This window comes from Centroberyx affinis, unplaced genomic scaffold (assembly GCF_046629955.1).
Source record: "Centroberyx affinis isolate AG114_WGS23_722 - 3 ecotype Tasmania unplaced genomic scaffold, CSIRO-AGI_Caff_v1 ptg005091l_1, whole genome shotgun sequence".
Taxonomy (NCBI): Eukaryota; Metazoa; Chordata; class Actinopteri; order Beryciformes; family Berycidae; genus Centroberyx; species Centroberyx affinis.
Genome location: NW_027282520.1, coordinates 527,580 through 548,628, shown reverse-complemented (window position 1 = coordinate 548,628; position 21,049 = coordinate 527,580). Strand labels below are relative to the sequence as shown.

General features: G+C 39.6%; 1 protein-coding gene across 1 annotated transcript in view; it reads left to right on the top strand.

Annotated features, from left to right (window-relative positions):
* The first annotated feature begins 211 nt into the window (after positions 1-211).
* LOC139666696 (macrophage mannose receptor 1-like) overlaps positions 212-21,049 on the top strand; it is a 45,610-nt gene continuing 24,772 nt past the window's right edge. The window contains exons 1-13 of the mRNA XM_071546008.1: positions 212-339; positions 762-1,118; positions 2,230-2,400; positions 2,692-2,847; positions 4,200-4,310; positions 6,596-6,784; positions 6,882-7,052; positions 11,880-12,034; positions 13,878-13,991; positions 19,053-19,168; positions 19,333-19,481; positions 19,574-19,773; positions 20,609-20,724. Coding sequence (XP_071402109.1) covers positions 237-339; positions 762-1,118; positions 2,230-2,400; positions 2,692-2,847; positions 4,200-4,310; positions 6,596-6,784; positions 6,882-7,052; positions 11,880-12,034; positions 13,878-13,991; positions 19,053-19,168; positions 19,333-19,481; positions 19,574-19,773; positions 20,609-20,724 — 2,108 coding nt within the window. The 5' untranslated portion in view covers positions 212-236. The remainder of the gene's footprint in view (positions 340-761; positions 1,119-2,229; positions 2,401-2,691; positions 2,848-4,199; positions 4,311-6,595; positions 6,785-6,881; positions 7,053-11,879; positions 12,035-13,877; positions 13,992-19,052; positions 19,169-19,332; positions 19,482-19,573; positions 19,774-20,608; positions 20,725-21,049) is intronic.

Sequence of the window (21,049 nt, the reverse complement as noted above, 5' to 3'; positions counted from 1 at the left end):
AACAGTCAAATGTGCAAATATCAGCATTTGGTTTACTGAAAAGTGAGGATGTGTAATTTGCCACTCCCTATTCATCAGAAGAAAAAACGTTGAAATGTGTCAATCTCAACCTTCCTGATCATTCATAAAAAAAAATTAAAAAATGACGCGACAGGATGTGTCAAAGCTATTAAGAGACCCTCTTTTTCGTGATCATTAACACAACTCATAAGTCCTCTGCTAGCAATGCATCAACAATGTCTGCTGGTGTAAGACATTTCAGAAGAATGCTAATCGTGAGGATTAGTGTTGCAGCTTTTGTGCTCCTCATCCAAACATCTCAGTGTTTGGCTTCAAATGGTACAGTATCAGAAGCTTTAATTTAAAGCTTTTTTGTGTGATTTGAAGAGTCTACTGTGCACAGTATATCTTACACTGTATGCAAAGGCCCTTTGTCTTTGTACTATGTGGGTCAATATGTACTGTGAACTCTGTATGTTGCCACCAATGTTATCTAGAGGATTTCCTGTACATTTGTTGTACTTCAAGATTGACATGATTCTGATTCTAATTTTATTTGATGGAAGTCAGGAGTTTATTTGCTTATTACATTTCAGTTCAGCCTTTGAATTATTACTGTGACTGATATCTCATCTTTATAATGCTTTGAAAAAAAAAAAGCAGAGCAGAGAGGAACCTGTTGAAGAGAGACAAGCACTAGAAATTTGTATTTTACAATAAAGTCTCTTTATAGTGTTTTTTTTAACAATCTTTCTCCGCAGATTCACCATTCTCACTCATTAACAAGGCCACTGGTTTTTGTTTGGTGAAAAAATCAACCCACTGCTATGATGTGCGCTGGACAACTGGTGACCGACTTTTGGTTCGTTGGCTCAACAAATGCCTGGGAGTCCAGGGGAACAGTGTGGGAAGTGAAATAAGCCTCTACGATTGTGACGAAAACAGCAACCTGCAAAAGTGGGAATGCAAGAATGAAACACTTCTTGCCCTCAAAGGCGAAGAGCTTTACATAGACTTCAAAGCAGAAGACTCAATAGTTCTCTCCAAAGAAGTAGGGCCAAACAGCCACATCACAATTTCAGGAACATCCAGTGGAGCTTGCACAAGAACATACAGAGGTACAGTATGAAACACTTTGGTGTTTTGGACAACTTCCATTCTCCATATTAACCCAGTTCATAGACTTTAAGGACTAAAACTGGAGGGCTGAATAAGACAATGCAGGAGAGGATTTTTTTTAGGATGATGGGGGGTTACTTTTCAAATAATATTGTTGGTAACTTGGATAATTATAGGTTCTCCATCTGCAAAAATAGAGGTTTTCCTAATATTTTCCAAGATTGTTTCTATATATTTTTTTACTTGACTTATGAGTTATTATTGCATGTCATTTTTTTTTGTTTGTTTTGTTGTTGTTTGTACAAATTTTCCATAAGTCTAGTTCTAGAAAATCTCCATAAATCTTCACTGTGCCATATCAAGCAGTGTGGTTCAAGGACATTACATTATTATATATATATATATGTAAAAAACAAACAATTAAGCTCCCCTTTAATGATAGGAAATTTCAGTAACAATTTATTTTCCGGGTCCGTAATTTTCTAATTATTTCTTAGGACATTTCCTGGGTTTGGTGAAGTTGATAAGATATCGTAATTCTGTAAATTTCTAAAAGAGTTTCCTGGAAAGAACTGCAAAACTATAAACTATTTATGGAAAAATTAGAGGCAGAGGTCAATTTGGTAACCTAAGTAACCTAATTATTCATACAATTCTATAGGAATTAGAGGAAAAGTCTGGGAAATTCCCTGAAAGCATAATTCCAATTATTTTCAACCATGAACGCTCTACAATGAAGTAAGTGATTTTAAACACAAGCAATTGTCATGATGGCAAAAACTAGGAAAATAAGGCCCAGGTTGAAAATAACCGGAATTATCCTTTAATGAAACAACTTCGACTCAATAATGTGGAGGCTGATTAAGTTGTGATTGGAGCATTCCTTTAAACTGACATGAGTGATATTGATATTGCTTGGTAATGTCACTCCCGCTGATGGGCAGGCTGGTAACCAACTGCTACTGATTGCACTGGTATTTATACCACGTAATCATAAAATTTAATGGTAGATCTTTGGCTGAATTATAAGAATTGTAGTAGAGTGTCATATTCTTAAAGATGTTCTTACATCAAGTGTCTCATTTTTTGTTTGTTTTTATTCCGTTTTAGAACTTTACACCATTGAAGGAAATGCAGCTGGCAGGCCTTGCATGTTTCCCTTCCTGTACAAAGACAAGTGGTATCAAGACTGCACCACTTTTGACTCCTCAGTAAAGCGTTCTTGGTGTGCAGTTGAAACAAAATATGATCATGAACTCTGGGGCTACTGCCCAACTACTTGTGAGTATTGCATATGGAAATTATAACTGCATACATTAGCTTGTGTACATTATTTGAGCCAGTATCAAGGGCTTTTTGTGTGTTCAGATAGTTACATTTTTTTACCTGCCTGAGCACCGATTACACAAGGCATTTTGATGCTGCAGCTACCACTAGTTTAGAGTTAGTCAATCTTTGACACTTAATGCAAAGTAAGAAGGTATACAGGTGGAAGTTTACATGAGGAATTCATCACAGGTTTTAATGATTGAAGAATTAGCTTTTCCATAGTCCTGCATCTATGTTTCCCAGCCAAAGAACACTGGAAGAAACATCCTATAACAGGAGCATATTACCAGATCAACACACAATCAGCTCTGAGTTGGCCTCAAGCTCAGACCAGCTGCAAACAGCAAGGTGCCTCCCTGCTCAGTATCACCGATCCCCATGAGCAGGCTTACATCACAGGTACAGTGCCCCCCTGTGGATATCTGCTTGTAGTGATAAAGTAAGGGTCTATTGGTAAATACACCACACCGCATAAATAAACAGCTTGTATTGATGAACTGAGATGGCATTTAAAGTGTTAATTTCCAAATTTTTGTGTGTCCATTTTGGAAAAATAATTATTAACTGAAGTTCATCATTCAATATTTCTCAAACATATACATGATCCTGTCAGTAAAAGTCAAGTTATTTGATCAACATAGGACTTACGTTAGCTACTGTTTCTTAAAACGTGCCATAATTTATTTTGATTTTGTGCCATTAATAAATTAGCTGGCATTTTTGTCCATTAGTGGTTATCAAGTTTAGAACGGAACTCTTAATTATTTTATACTGCATCTAGGGCTGGGCGATAAATCGATTTTATCAATTAATTCAAATTTATGGTTTAGGACGATATGTAAAAATTAAAATCGAGTTTCACTTTAATCTGGGTAAATACGGCACGGATCGCTCTCTGTCAATCAAGCCCCACCGCTTCCCTGAGCATCCACAGTTCTCTTCCTTCCTTACAACGACCACGACACAAACACAGTATCAAATTGGCAGCACACGCTTCTACAAGTGAGGAGCTCATTTCCAAAAAAGGCAGCGTCTCCTTAGACATTTGGAAGTGGTTTGGTTTTGCAACGTCCGACGTCGAGCAACCCACTGTTGTAAAGTTTGTGTAAAGTCTGTGACAACTAAAGGTAGCAGCGCAACAATCAGCCGAGTGGAGAAGTGTGTGGCACTGCGACATGCACAAGCTAGCGGCAGCCCCCAAACGGAAATTCATCCTTTGCACTTTTACCCATACTAACTACTAGGAGCAGTGGGCAGCCACTGAGCAGCACACAGGGATCAATTCCAGTTCTAAAGCCACTTCCTACATGTCTTTTTGCACAAAAGAGCCTTCAAGAAGTGTTTGTTTTCTATTCTTAAACATCTTGTTTGTAGATATTGTTAAAAACAAAATGAATAATGCCTTTAGTTTGTTTAAAAACAAAATCAATTAAAATAGTAAATCGGGTGTAGGTGTGAAAAAATCTGAGATTTTATTTTTAGGCCATATCGCCCAGCCCTAACTGCATTATATATAGTCATGAATGTACTGCTTGTATTAATAAATTGAATGTGTGCTTGGATACTTTGCTGTTATTATGATCAGATCAGATTGGCAATTATGCTTTGTGCTTTACTTACAACCATTTAAATGGTATGAGGGAAACATTCATTACTTTGTCATTTTCCTTCATCTTGTCTCTTTCAACTACATACACATACACACACATACACACACACACACACACACACACACACACACACACTCACAGCACTATTGGGTACAGTGAACTATCGACTCTGGATTGGGCTGGTCTTGGACCAGGAACATGGCTGGCAGTGGACTAATGGGAGGCCCTTCCGGTATCTAAGATGGGACTCTGGTAAGTTTTATCTCCAATACAACACTTTGTTGTTCTGTTGTTGTGCTATGTTACATTTCACTGATCCAAACAACCTTGAGTCTCTACACAATTGCCTCCACAATATCAAGTGCTCGATGTATCAGAACTTTTTACAACTTAATGATAGAAAATCCACAATAACTTCATTTGGTCCTTTTTAACCAAGCCTGTCTGCATTCAAAACTGGCCATCAAAATCAATTGGATGGTTTACACATTTCATGTTAAACATGAGGTGTGATTACACCTGTTTCCTATGAAATTGATCGTTATCTCAGTGTTTCAAATGATCTGGTGGCACTAAAATGCAATACTATAATTTTCATTCTTGCATGCTATCCCTCATTTTAGACGAGGGACGCTATCATACAGTGCACCAGCAAGGCTGTGGCTGTAGTTCTTTTGTACAGGTATCTGTTCAGAGCCCTCTACGGGCTATATTTGGTAGGAAAAAAAAAAATCCTGTGCTCTCAGTTTTGAAATCCATGTACACGGTTTAACAATCTGTAGCCTACTCTTGAATTAGTAATTTGTTCCCTCAAATTAATAATCTGTGTCAGCGCCAGTCACGTTAATGAGCAATTAATCGATTAATCATTGTGTAAAAAAAAAAAACAGCTTTTGACAGAAAATAGAAAATACAAAATGTGTGTTTTTCCACCTGTCTTTATGCCTACTCAACAAGTGAATCAACCAAGCAAGATTCAAAAGATTAACTTTAGTAATTCTGCAGAATTTATAGGTCTAATTAGAGCATGGAAACACCAAACATGCGTAATAAACATACATTTTTATATTTACATCCATCTAACAGCTGAGGCCTATAGTAACTGAAAAAATAAAATCCAGACTCCCGACAACGGACGGCTGTGTTTCCCACAGGTTGATAATTTACTTTGTTTAGGATAAATTGGCCTACTTGTCTTTACCTTGTGTCCAGTGGAATCCAACTGGAGATCAGGGGGAATATTCAATGCAGTCTCTGCACTGCACTCACGTTAACTTTAACTCATGTAATTGTTCATGTGTTAGAAATCTCAGATTAAAAAGTATCAAGTTACTCTTTACAAATACCGTTACTAAAACATGCAAATTTGGAAAAAAATTGTGGAATTGAATTTTTTTCACTAGCTCACTTTTCAGAACGGGACACTGTCAGATTGAGTACACTGCTACTGGACTATGCATCGCCAAATGAGACGTGATGTGCACATTAGGCACATTTCAGAGTGATTTAGATCAATCGACAAAGTTTTTATTTTGTGCCAGCCGTGCCGATATTGTGGCGCTGCGCCACAGTTTATGTATTGGAAACACTGGCACTGTAATCTACTCGTTTTTTATTTAAGAATAAGAGCATATCTACGTTGTTGGGGATGAGTCCAGTGTGCAGCCTGGTGACAGTCAGTCCAGCCGCTGAAACACACGCACAAACATATGTCCCGGGTCGGGAGGCAGAAATAGTGTCAACATTGCCAGCCTAGGGAATCTTCCTGCATTCCCTTTCATTTACATAACGTCATTAGTTTCATTGTGCTTGTACACGTGCTATATTTCAACTTTGTATTACAATGTTTACAATGAACACTGTCATCTTTTTGGGTGTAATGCTCCTATACTGGACTATGCTTCGTCCACTTTCTTGACTTTCCTCTTCCTCTGTAAGCGGTGAAAGTTAAATTGCACCCTCGTGGTGATAAATGATTTCAGCAAAACATGACGAATGAATTGTCGGTTAATCGGTTAATATATGCTTGATCTAACAAATTCTTAACGGTGATTAATCGATGGTCGATTAATCATTAACATCCCTAATGGGAAAATTAATAGTGATTTTTTTTCTCCCTTTGAATACAACCAGCAGATGGCGTAAATTGACACTTTCCCTCCCTGTTTTTCAAATGTGTGCTAGCTGAATGCTCCTATTTTCTACACCTTGTTTCCCAGTGTGTCTGTATTCCATATGGTCTCATATTTGCGAATTAAAGTACAAAGTAATAAGGCCCCTAAACTGTGGGACAACCTGCCTGATGAAGTCAGACTAGCTAATTCCATATCATCTCTTAAATTTCTTCTTATTGCTCAGTTCTATAGACTGCATTTTATGTAATGATTCATTTTTATCTGTTTTATGAACTTTGTAAACTCTGTTATTAGATAAGGTTATTGTTGTTACTGTTTACAAAGACATTATGTCAAGGGGCTTCCCCTGGTTCTGGATCTTGGAAAGACAGAACCCCAACTTAAGTCCTCATCTATTTTTAGGACATCCACTTCCTGATCCGGGACAGAACTGTGCAGTTGTTGATTCCAGTGTGCAGTACTACTGGCAAAGTTCATCCTGCTCCAAGAAGTTGGGGTACATCTGCTACAAAGAAGGAGCCTTGCCGCCTCCTGTTCAAGGTACAGAAAAAATCAATTCTATTCTTTTCTATTCTAGAATCAGCCCTCATGGTTACAGTGTTACTGAATTGTTTCTGGTGTAATGCTTTCACAATATGATATCATTCAGTCCTTATTTCTCTGTTATTTTTATGATCAGTTGAGACAGGATTTTGTTCAGACCCTTGGATCCCCTACAATGGCCACTGCTTCCATCTTCAACGTCCTCAGAAATCATGGACTGATGCTCAGACTGAATGCCGTAAAGAAGAAGGAGGAGACCTGGCGAGCATCAACAATGTGGAGGACCAAAGCTTTGTCATCTCTCAACTTGGATACGGTACATGAAGAAAATAGACAGAAACAAAAGTACAGATCAAAATAAGATATTTTTTATAACAAACAGAGATAACACACCTCTAATCCTCCAAGCTTCATCCTGGCAGGAAGCTGGAAAAGTAATGTGTCCATTTGCATAATTATCTTGCCTGATAAGAAAAACTGTCTTAAGTCTGTTAGTTATTTTTTGTTAAGGTTAATTCTGTTCTTATTGCTGACATGTAAAGAACAAATTGGCACATCGTCGTTTTCGCTGAAAACAACTTTGCTCACCCACTTTGTAGCCTACATGCTGGACTTGTCCCCCTGTCACTGGCTACGCAGCACATTGGAAGGAAGCACACAAAATCCATCAGCTACATCCTTATTCTTATCATATATGCTAAACGTGGCCACTTAGTCAATAACTGTACGCATCTAAAGATTTATATGCCTTTAGTTTTTCTTTAGTGTACAGTCCAGTGTTTCCCTTATTATACTGTGGCGGGCCACCATGGTGAAATACAGTACATTTCCTATAGTGTTCTATAGTGTTTGTATAGTCATTAAGCAGTAGCGCCCCGATGAAAATCTGCAAGATTATTTTTTATCAAATGTATGCGGACATGCACCTTCATGATCGGAGTGACAAACAGTGACGTGTGGTCGCAGACAGAAACCCCCCTGCTGTAACAAAAAATGATAGGGGAAACACTGGTGTACACACTTGGTTTCTCCACCAGATAGATAAAACTGTCAGGCTATTCAATGCTAGGCCAGCGGGTCATATCATCCACCCATTCAGTCAGCGCACGGATCGGGTAATTTTACCCCGTTACTTTGTTAAGGTAACCCTCACAGCCCTTTCTTTGGTTCAAGTGACAGCACGTACTCTGAAAGATCATTCATTGTTCATACGAATGTATGTGTATGTGTGTATATATATATATATATATATATATATATATATATATATATATACACACACACACACACATACATATATATATATATACGTATATATACTATATATAGATATATATATAAGAACATTCGGGATAGAAGATATAAGGATATAGTTGATGGGTTTTGTGTACTTGTTTCCGACCTGTTCCTTATCCAGCGACAGGGGCAGAAGTCAAAGTTGTTTTCAGCAAAAACGGCGATGTGCCAATTTGTTCTTTTACATAGCAATAAGAACAGAATAACCTTAGGGCGTTTTCACACCTGATAGTTTGCTTCCTTGGTTCGCACCTGATGCGAGAATGATACATTGTTTCGTTTTTCAGCTGGTTCGGTTCGCTTTCACAAAGTCAAAAATCAAACGGTCCAGATAGGGTTGCCAACCCTCCCGGATTAGCCAGGAGACTCCGGTAATTAGCCTCAGTCTCCCGGGATGGAAAAAATACATTCCCAGAGATTTTTTGACAGCTGAAATTATAAGAATGTGTGTGTGCGTTGGGTATGTTGTACGTCAGGTGCGTCGCGTGTGTGTGTCCACTGCGTCGGATGAAGGTTATTTTCATGACTTTTTGCTGGGCTGTGACGGGTCATGCACGTTGCGCATTTGGCATTGTGTAATGATGAGAGGGACACATAGTTTTTGGCATTTGGCATCACGTAATGGTGACAGCATATGGCACACATGTCAGGAATGACATAAAGTGCAAATTTCCATAGTAGATAGTAGAACTGATTGATGCTGTGTGTCATTGCATGGCAATAACAATGGGGCATCATATTCGTTTTTTGTTTGTCTAACCGCCTGCCCCCAATAAAAAAAATCTCCAGTAAATTGGCTCCGGTAATTTGGTAAACAAACAACAAAACCCTCGCAACTTCTGCCTATACTATATCTTATATCATGGACACTCTAGAGCAGCGGTTCCCAAACTTTTTAGGCGACGCACCCCCTTCTACATCCCGACCGGGTTGATGCACCCCCAATTCCCCGCACCTTCAAAAAAAAAAAAAACGCAACATATCCTATTTATAGCCACATTAAAGGCATCAAATTTAATCATGCACAAATAATCAGAACACACGTAACAAAATATTCAAGAGATCACAACAATGCGCTCTCACATTCAAATGAAACTGAAACTGCAACAAAGTTTCAATAAATTGCAACAAAGTTACGCACAAGCGTCACTTTTAAAGAGCAAAGAGGATGGGTGAGGGCGAGGACACACGCACAGGCTCAGAGGCAGAAGCCCATCATGAGAGAAGATTGGGGAAAATGCTGTCATATTTTCAGCCGCATTAAAGAAAAATTGCATCAAGTTTAAATTACAATTAACATAATTGGTGGGGGGGTCAGAAGAAAATAGTAATTTAAAACAAATTTCCTGCATTTCTACTACACCACCTAACCTCTTGGAGTAAATCAAGAAACAGCAACCCTGTATAACGTTAACCAAAAATGTAATGTTATGTTATATTACTAGATTTCAGCATTAAGGTACTTACATTCATGATTTTGCATAGGCATACTAACCTAAAAATCTATTATTGGGAATCGCGAGAACGTTTCAGAGCGACAGACACAGAGCGTCCCCGTAACCATAGCAACTCACTGTCACTCCTGCCTGCGTGCGCACCGGCGCGAGAGGAGAGGGAGAGACGCAGAAGAGCCGCTGACTGCGATTACTCTGAGCAGCATGCATGGGAATAAATTACAATATAATACATTTGTGAATATTTCTCGCTATTCAGATGGTCTGAATAACTCTCTGCTGCACGGTGCTGCTCTGTCTTCACGCCGCAACGTTTATGAATTTGTTTTTCACTGCGTGAGAAAATGGACTTGTGGCGTGAGAGCGTGTGATAAATGTCAATTGCGTGAGTCTCACGGTCAATGCGTTGCATTGCATGCGAGAGTTGGCAGCCCCGTGAACTCGCTTGACATTATTATGTATGAAACTGCCAATCAGATTTATTTACTTATTAATCGAAGGTGCCGGAACGCCGTTCCGGATCGTTCCGGCCCATTTTAACCCCTGCAATTAACCATACATAACCTAGCGGTTACGGAAATTAGAACACCAGTAATTTCAATCAAATTGCAATAAAGTTACGCACGATCCACCAAGTAAAGAACAAAGAGAATGACACATGCATAGGCTCAGAAACAGATAACATGGACAAAAAGAGGATCCCACATAGAGCTGGTGATTGCAATCATGCAAAAATCCCCAAAAGTTGATCCATGCAAACGCTAGTTTCACCAGTCACCAAAACAGGATGTGAAGACGTTGTTTTTAACCAATAAAATTCAGATTAAATGGTTCACTTCCTGAGATTGGTTCGAATGGTGTTCTCACCAGAAATGAACTGCTCCACAGTTCACTTGGAAGTGGCCTGTGGAAGTGGTCCGCACCAGGGTTCGAACCAAGGGGGTAAACGCTCCGGGGTTCGATTCAAACGGACTAAACAAGGCTGGTGTGAAAGCACCCTTAAACAACTGTTTTGACTTGAAACTACTACTACTACAAGAAAATATTGCAAGCATGACAGTGTTTTGTGTATGAACACTGTTCCCGGTGCAACTCCAGCAAGCTTTTTGCCTCCAGATGCGTGCACATCCAGACACGTCACATGATCTGAAAAATTGCCTACTGAAATAAAAAATAAAGTCACATTTTCACAATAGGGACAAGTAAGCTACGTACTTAGAGCAGAGATCCAACAGAAAAGTCTAGTTAAGAGTAAATTAGGGTTGGGCAATATGGCCTAAAAATAAAATCTCAGATTTTTTTACACCTACACCCAATTTCCGATTTTAATCGATTTTTTTTTTCTTAAAAACAAATGAAGTGTATGAAAAAGATATGAAATGCCAGCGCATCTGTAACGTCTTTCCACCGGGGCCCCTTCTTGTCATATGGGATGCCGCTAATGTTACCTGCTTTTTAGCAGGCATTCGGGGCTGCCGCTAGCTTGTGCATGTCACAGTGCCTCACACTTCTCCACTCAGCTGCTGCCTCTGTCAGAGATGCTGGAATAAATTTGTCGCGCTGCTGCCGCCACAGACTTTGCACAAACTTTACAACGGACAGTGGTTCGCTCAACGTCGGACGTTGCAAAACCAAACCACTTCCAAATGAGCTCCTCACTTGTAGAAGCATGTGCTGCCGTCTTGATACTGTGTTTGTGTCTGAGGGGAAATCTCGGTGAGCGTTGTTGTCGACTGCGGAAGCTCAGGGAAGCGGTGGGGCTTGATTGACAGAGAGCAATCTGTGCCGTATTTACCCAGGTTAAAGTGAATCTCGATTTTCATTTTTACACATCATCCTAAACCATAAATTCAAATAAATTTATAAAATTGATTTATTGCCCAGCCCTAGAGTAAATATAACAATACAGAATTTGGTAATAACACTAATTTGTCATTTGCTTTTTCTGGATTGAGGACAAGGCTTTGTAGCCTTCATAGTTGAAATGTCTCACGATGCCGATTGTTTGCTCATCGCACCATCCTCCATCACTGAGCAGTTGAAATGCATGAAGAAAAGAATGAGTGGGGAGTAGGTGGCTGGGAGGAGATAGGGACTCTCTTGAAATTCTAATATGTGGGAAACTTTTGTTCCAAGAGAAGTTATGGGCTGGACAGTGAGTTTTGAAAGCCAGAAATCTCAGCAACTGGCAGAAGAATCATCGAGTCAATAGCATTGATCAACAAATCTATCAACCCCCCACAGATATATTATGGTTATTTTGCGCTATGGGGCAGTAAAAACCTGCCCAGGTAGCGGCAAATGTCTGTGATTCACTATTCACATATTAACAGATGTGCAGATGGCCACTGGTTTACAGTACAAGGTGCATTTTCCTCTCTCCATGTCTGCAGCAACCAGTGATGAGCTGTGGATTGGACTGAATGACAGGAAGACAGAGGGGCTGTTTGACTGGGGTGACCACTCTACAGTCACCTTCACCAGCTGGGAGTTTGGGAAGCCTAGTGTCTCCACTGACCAAGAGGACTGTGTTCTCATCAGGGGAGAGGTAGGGAGCACCACCTAGATATGGTGCATATATAACCTATTTGTATGTGTATGTGCTCACATCATACATCCACTGAGTTGAATTAATTCCTGAAAAAATACTCATTCAATTGCCAAAGACAAAAGTGAACTGTTTTGCCAGAGAGCAAATAACTACAATCAAAAAGACAAATAGTGAAATTGAATCATTGTCATGTTTAATTCAGTGTACATACAGTATATTCATATGTATATGGTGTAAGCATATCAATTAAGCCTTTTCACTTTTGCATAGGCCTATACACAGCCTTGATTTCTAGCAGGAAGGTTAAGATAGAATGGAAGAATAATCTCCTATCTACCATTTTATCTTACATTTTGTTCATATTTGCTTGAGGAGATTAACTTATTTGCAAAAATATGTGAAAAGTCTGGCCTGGGCTTAATAAGTAAAGATGTACCATCTAAGCCAATAGTGGTTCCAAATAAGCCCACTCCATCATCTTTGCTACAAATATGTTAAAAATGTATTTAATAATTATTAAAGATTAAAAATAATGAACAAATTAAAAACATCCAACTGATCGTCGAGGTTTTAGCCTGTAGCCGGTCCTTGCTTCCTCAACTCCACTCAGAATAAAACAAAACTGCGCACTGTCTTTCCAGTTAGGGATAAAACTTTTTGGGAGGAGTATACAGATTACCTATGTTGATTGGACAAACATTTCCATTTACACTTGGCCAATGTGCGGCCACAATGCATCTCAAACCACCTGCCGAAGTTGCAATCAGATTTGAATCCACCTCCGATTCATCTTGGGTGCATTTACACCTGGATTTTAATGTGGATAAATGCGATAGGACTGCTTTAGGATTACTCGATTATGATTTAATTGCAAGTGTAAATGGGGTCTTAGTTCAACTTATCTTACTAAAACAGGCTACCTGAAGACAGTGTGAAATCTCCCTCTCTTGTATTACACTCAGGTAAGTATCCTTTCCCTGATGTGCCTCAACTCTGACATTGTTCTTCCCTCACTCAAAGACTTTTTGTCCAATCCAAACTTTTACAAACACTGACAGGTCTGTCATTGTATCTTTGCGGTACAGATAGCATGCCTCTAGGATGCGAGGACATGCACTGTAATTTCCTAGCAATTTTGTCACCTTTACATCTTAAAAGAAAACATTAAATGCTCATTGTATGTCAACTTTACATTAGCTTAATCAAAACACAATTAGTCATTAGTTTCATTACAAACTAACAAAGTGGGCTTAATAGGGGCGTACTGGTCTTACTTAGAACAAAAGTAGATTTTGGATGAAAAAGAGAAATGATCAAATTCTGCTTGAAAAAAATATAAACTATTTATCTGAAGTATATACGGTATATACACCATTGACTATAAGACTGTGCAAAGTACAGAAAATATTTGTCAAAATTAAAAATATTACTTTATTTATTACCCTACATGGGCAGAATAATTTTAGTTGTACTGTATCCTTTAAGCCCACGTGAACTTCATTCAAATATTTATGAAAAACTAAGGTTTTAAATACCCAAATATCTTCTTCCCGGGATCACCTCAGCAGCGAAGTTATAGCTTGACTTTCAACAACGTCATCGGGAACACTGCCACCCATAACTTAACAATAAATGGCAAAAAATGGTAAAAAAAATAATAACAATAATGGTAATGGACTTAATAGGTACATGGGCTTAATAGGTACTATACATACATATGTATGTTCAAGATGTAGGCTACAGGTTTAAGACTGACTTTGACATACATTGACTGTAGCACTTCCATCAAGTACATCCAATCTGTATATACATGCATCTTATGGTACTTTTTCTCTTGTAGAATGGGAACTGGGCTGACCGTGTGTGTGAGGAGAAACATGGCTTCATCTGTATGAAGAGGAGTGCCTCCAAACCCTCTGGAAATGAACTGGAGGTGAATGAAGGTTGCAAGCCTGTGAGTGATTGTTTTTTTTTCCTATGAAAAAAAATTTAATATCTGCATCTGCTTTATCGTGGTGTATGCCTTAAGTTGAACCTTTAAATGCTATATGTTATCAATATTCCATTCAATCACAAAATCAGTTGTCTCTATTGCATATGGAGCTATGCACTTCTAGATGTTCCAAATGAGTTTCATTTTAGTGTGTCCACCATTTGTTAAAAAAACTATGGTACTGTGCTGACATTAGTTAACTTAAGCCCAGTGTTTCCCCTATAATTGTACAGGCCTGGCAGGTTGCCAGGCCAACGAGAACCCCCACCAGGCCAAGAATATATTTTTTTTAATGCCAAAAATAATGCCAAGCATCCATTCATTCGGAAATCAATAATTATTTGCGTTTGGAAGTATCTGTGCAGTGCTGTTCCGAAACAAGAGTCAACCTCTGTGTTGTTGCCTGGGAGACTCTTGCTGCGATGCGAGTGCCACTGCTATCACACCGTGTCCTAACTGAATGTGACGCGAGCGAGCTGTGGCGATCTGCAATTTCAATAAAAACTCACTCCCTTCCAAGTAGCCTAACTATGGCGTAGCCAAAAGCTAAGATGGCGACTCACCACAGGGAAGAGGCAGAGTCCATCCCGCAGTGTCATCGCCCTTGCGCCGAGTTAAGTCCGCAATCGCCGTAGCCGCTCGTCCTACAAAGCCGACATCCTCCAGTTCCGAGGGAAAAACGGGATTACACGCCATACACATCACCGCTAAAACACCGTCTTCTCAGCTGCACCGGCCTCTCAACTCCGTGCTGGCTGAATAATGCGATGTGACCTAGACTTGAGGTAACTCCGGTTTGGCCAGAGCTTTCATCAAAGCTGGTTTATTTTGGGAAGTGGAATTATTTTGGGGATTACTTGTGAAGATTTATTTTTGTATTCTAAAGGAACTTGCATATTTCATTTTTGGTCATAAGGAAATTCTGGAGTGGAATTACTTTTTTGTTGAGCTTTGGACTCTTTTCTTTAACTGTCTTGAACTAAAGAATGTTCTAATACAAATGGTGGACAATATCAGACTCCTTGTATGTGTGTGTGTGTGTGGTGATTTTGTTTAAAGAAATGAAGCATCGCGTTAGTTCATGCAGGACACGGACGTCACACGTTGCAAGTCATCTACCAGCTGATCACCACGCACACCAATCATAATCCATTCTCATAACAAGGCAGTCTATTTAAATGGCCTCCTCCTACACTGATTCCTGCTTCACAACTGCTGCACACTCTGCTGCTTGGTAAAGCTTTACCTCCACCTCCCCAGCCTCCACCTGTTATAGTCTATGCAGTTGAGCCCATGGTGGCTCTTAAGTATCAACACTGCTGAGTGTTGCTGCTCCGGCTCTGCTCTGTATTCTTCCATGGGGGATTTGCATGGCGCCCCTGCTATACCTTCAGCATGCTTGCTGGGTAAGCAGGGAGCTGCTACAGCAGGGCCATATCCGCCAATCATAACTGTATTACCTTTAGTTGCAATTAATGGTTTTATCTTGTGACTAAAGTGTTCCTGACTGAATATTCATTTTGTCTATGGTTGCTGGTTTCAATTGTTACACAGGTTTTTCTGGGTCCATGACATGTTTGATAATTTCATGGATCCATTGTGAGAGGTTTTGACTCTTGACTAACTTGACTTGATTTAACCTTAATATTGTCAGGCCTGATCCTGACTGACACCCCGGCACCAAGGAAGATAAAGTGCAGCAATGAATCATGCACACTGTGTTCATGATGAGCTAATGTTTTGCAAAGGTCATAGGTTACACAGCTTATTTTTATGCAATAAATGCAGCTTATTAAGTCATTCTCTCCTTGTGATCACTTTGTTTTAAGTCTTGAATATACCAAGCGAACAAAAATTTGAACGCAAATATAAATTGCAGACCAGCTGCTGCGCCATCTGACCGAAGCTGACCACGCCAATATGCCATCCCACGCGCCTCATCTGTTTAGGGTTTTTTTGGTGCGTACCACCAGGCCTGAAAAAAATTCTAGGGGAAACACTGTTAAGCCTGTTGACAAAGAGATTACGGCTTTTTTTTTGTTATTAAAGTTTTTATTTATTTATTTAAATATACACAAACAGACAGTATTATTACCTTTAGCTATAAAACATCCAAAGGCCCATGGTAAATGCACATATTTAGAACAACCAAAATAAACATTTAGCAGTTATAGCAATACAACCAGATCATCACCGTGTCCCAGCAATACTATGAGCGAAAAAGCGGTCCCATGACCTCTTAAAGTTCTCACCTTCATCATTGACTCTAGCTAACATGTGTTCATATGATACTATTTCTAACATAGATTCTATCAATTTTTTAAGATCTGGAGAGGATGTACTTTTCCATAATCTGAGGATCATTCGGGCAGCCGTGACAACCCCTACATTTATCACTGCAAAGTCATATTTTGATATATTGGGCAATTCCGTTTGGTCCCCCAGTAGGCATAGTCTTGGCGATACAGGTACCGTCGAACCCAACCACTTCCCTATGTATTCTAGTACTTTTTCCCAAAATTGGTAAACAAGTTACACTCCCAAATTGCATGTAAAAATGTACCTGTTTCCGTCTGACATTTCCAACATAAATTATTGGTTAGCAAGCCCATCCTGTGGAGCTTAGAAGGAGTAAAATAAAACCTATGTATTAACTTAGGCCTATACTGAGTAAATTTCCCCCTAGCCTCCTTTATATATTTCCCAGTATTCGATAGTATTTTTAACCACTCCTCATCGCTCAGATCACATCCTAGGTCCTTCTGCCAAATGATCCTCAGATTTTTACAAATATCTTTTTGTAACCTGTTAAAGGTTTTGTAAAACACAGCTGCCCTGTGTGCTATACAAGGTAATTCCAAAAATTCCATCACTGGATTATTGCCCTGAATGAATTGGCCCTTAGTAATACAGTCTCTCATTTGTAAGTACTTCCAAAAATTACCTTTACTTTCCAAATCATATTTTTGCACAAGTTCAGAAAAAGAAATAAACACTCCATCCAAGTACAGATCACGTATCTTGTATATCCCTTTTATAAGCCAAGAGATTACAGCTTTAAAAGGAACATTAATGCTACAATCCACCATTTGTACTCGATTTGTGCTTGTCTCTCACTCATTTATGAGAGTATTATAGTAATACATGGGGTCCACATTGTTCATTAAAATCCCCAACATGCAGTTTACTAAATTTCATTATGAACACTGTCGTGCAATACTAATCCCGTTCAGACACCTATGTTCATTCCAGATGGAATAAATTCCCATGGTCCTGAGGTAGAAATTACCAATCACCAGACCTCCACTGGTAATACTAATGCTGTGCAGACAGGGGGAAACCCAGGGATAGTGCCAGCCTGGAACAAAGCACCAAATCCGGGGACTGTCCCACAACCCTCTCCAACACAATGTTTACAAAACAAGCACAGAAGTGGGCTGATGCAATGTTGATGGGGGTGCAGTTCCATCAATTGCAGATTGTACCTTTAAGTAATCTATGATCTTTATCAACCTCTATTGGCGACAAGTAACAAGCTGCAACACTGATAGAATTTAACTCCTCCACAAGTCTCACAGCACAGCCCTAAACCTCCACCCCTCCCGTCCCCTTGCATGACAGTGACTTGTAATTGACACAAATGATAGATGCCATTTCAACATGGAGGCGAGTAAGGTAGCTAATTACAGCAGTGTAATGTCTAGTGAAGAGTAATATATCACGATGCAACCTACTGTACTAATTGTACTGTTTTGTTATTTGCTGTTTTAGCTTGAGAATGAGGATTATTAGACTTCATAGCTCAAATGTTTTTGCCTGCCGCTCGCTAATGTCACATTGTCCACCATTGTTGAGCAGTTGAAAATGTAGCCTAGGTAAAAGTAGGTGAGAGCAGGAGATTGGTAGTGTCTTCAAGTGGGTGAGGAGCTTTTGTTCTAAAACAGAGACTGAGACATAAAAAAACCCCAGAAATCTCAGCACCGGGTAACGTATGTAACGTAGCCTATGTTGGATATTAATTACCATTTCTATTTTTTGCACATTTGAGCCCACAGCCCATCCTCACCTACTCACCCGGTCTTTCCTTACTTTTCCTCCCTATAGCCTATGCTTAAGCAACCTCAAGCAGATCATGTGATTATAAAAAAAATATTTTAAATACTAGTCATAGTGATGTAACTGCATAACTGCAGCACTTCGCTTCATGTTTGGTAGGCGTAACGTTAGTAGTCCGACTCCTACCTTTTTGAAATTTCGGTTCCTAGGAGAGAACGGGAGAGTAGTCCGTTGTGTCTGTCCGTCTCTGTTCATTTCAATTCATTTTCAATGAGAGCTGTCCGTTGTCCGGGCAACGCCGGGCAGCGCAACCCAGTTGAACTTTTTCTTGACTGATTCGTCACCGCAAATCAGAGGTGTTTTTAAAAAAAAATAGCGCTGATGTGTCCGTTTTCTGACGGATCAGTGTGGCCGGAGTTCGCTCTGTAGGTGAGTTTGAATCCTCAGTTTTGAGATACAAATAAAGACTCACCCCCCGATTTACTTAGGCAGGCGCAAACCAGGTAGATTTAAAAATAAATTTTATGTCTGCGCCTAAATTAAAACATGCTTTCACTGGGCGGTAAATAGTGTGATTAAATAAGCTGTTTTTCCTTTAGTAAATCAGGTGCAAGGAGCTATTATAATAATTAGAATAAACCCATCCTTCATTTTTGCGCTCTCTGGCTGACACTCCTTAAAAAACATATTCATCAGTTCTATGGATAAATGTTTTGATAAAGTACTCTTATTGGCTTTTTACTCGTGAAGCTTATATTGCACTTTCAGTAACGCGGGGTGGGGGTGGGGGGGCTTTCAATCACGATGTTGCGATGTAGAAGGCTCAGTGGTCGATGACTGTCGGCCATCGGCGATGGACGATGGCATCGTCCATCGGACCAACCCTAATGGATACTCTAAAATTAAAGATACTGAATGATGAAAACCAAGTAAGGATCTTTTTTCTTGTGTTTTCCTGTACTCCAGGGTTGGAAAAGGCATGGCTCCTATTGCTACTTCATAGGGTCAGAGACAAAGACATTTGATGAAGCTAAAGATGAATGCAAGAGCTCAGACTCTTACTTGGTTGATGTTGCAAATGGGTAAGAACATTTGTTTTCCCTCCAAACATTTTGATCAATTCCTAGACCTCAGAAGATCAATGGTATTAGGATTTACTGGGATTTACTAACAGAGAAACATTGTGATTACTTTTTGTGTAATTCAATGTGACCAGAAATCCCATTCCCATCCCAAATATTTCCAGGGTAGATAATGCATTCCTTGTCAGCTTGGTGGGGATGAGACCAGAGAGTTACTTCTGGCTCGGACTCTCAAACCAGAAAAACATTGATGACTATGTGTGGACCAACGCAAACTCAGTGAAATTTACTCACTGGAATGCTGAAATGCCAGGTATGGAGAAATTTGTTTATACAATATCTTACAAATGAAATTTCAAAGTCTTCACAATTTACATTTTACAATGTTTTCCTCAACAATGCAAGGCAACCGACAGGGTTGCGTTGCCATGACAACTGGGATTTTTGCTGGACTGTGGGATGTGCTGCCCTGCACCAATAAGGAGAAATACATCTGCAAGCACCTGGCAGAGGGGGCAGTTTTAACCCCTGTCCCACCAACTCTTGCCCCTCCCAGGTGTGCCGACAAGTGGAATCCTGTGGGATCAAGGAACTACTGCTATAAGGTACAACCACAAGAAATAGAAAAGGCTGAACACAATAGAAATATATGCCTACTATCACCTACAAAAAATATGTCTACATGCTTGTGCTATTGGTCAAGCATAGCCAGATCAGTCTCCGCACTTCAACAATTTCTACTTTCTATTATGATCATAATTATTATGAATGGGATAACAAGTACCAAGAACTTGTCTTCTGCTCCATTTATGCCACTTCATATGGACCCAAATTGCTACCACCCTTCTTACAGTCTAACTGATAACCAAACCACTTAAAGCTGCAATAAGCAATTTTCCGACCACTGGAGAGTGACAGAAACCGCAACACATCTGTAAATGCCCCAAAGGACAAACCTTGCGAAGGACCATGCATAAAGACTAATAGCTAAGCTATTACCCGGGCCGGGTTTTTGACAACAAGCTTTAGAAAAGAGGTGAAAACAGCAACACAGCTGGCCCGCGTTTGTTTATAGCATTACGTCTCAAGGAAATCTCCACATAGCACACGTTAGTTTCAGGATTGGTTATAGGGTCTGAAATAGCTTATTCCAGGGTTAAGACAGCATGACCTAAATGTCATCTGACTCACACTTCAAGTTCAAGTTAACTTGACTGTCTTTTATATGAAAAATAAAATCAAACACTAATTTTGTCTCCAACCCCGATAATTGACAATATGCACACATACGGTGTAAATAAACTATTGTATATTTGGTTGTATTTTGGGGGTTATTAACTAAGGTGTCCCTTCAAATGATGCATCAGAGTACAGAGTGAAGTGACCCTACCAAACTCGGTCTGGTTTAATCAGGGCTGCACCTCTTCCTTTGTGTTCCAGTTCTTTACAGGACCACGTTCATCTGAGAAGACTTGGTATGAGGCCAGGGACTACTGCAGGGCCATTGGAGGAGATCTGCTCAGCATCCACAGTGCTGCTGAGCTAAGAGTTGGACGGTACGACTTGCTATTTGCGACTAGCAGATAGTATAAATCACTCTGTCGGTCAGGCACAAAAAATTTGAGAAACTTTACAGTGCATGTGCCATTGTGGGACACAGCTATAAAGCCCAGCCAGACTCACTTGGCTTGGATGAGGGGTTACACAAAACAAATAAATACATTTTAAAAAATACAAAATAAACAAAATAATCCCACAAAAAACAAAAAAAATCCCAAACCGCTTTGATTTTTCATTAATTTAATGTCAGAGCTGATGCTTATGAGGGTGTAATTTTAGTTCGCCTCTACGCAAAAATGGCGCAGTTTCGTCCGTTTCGCT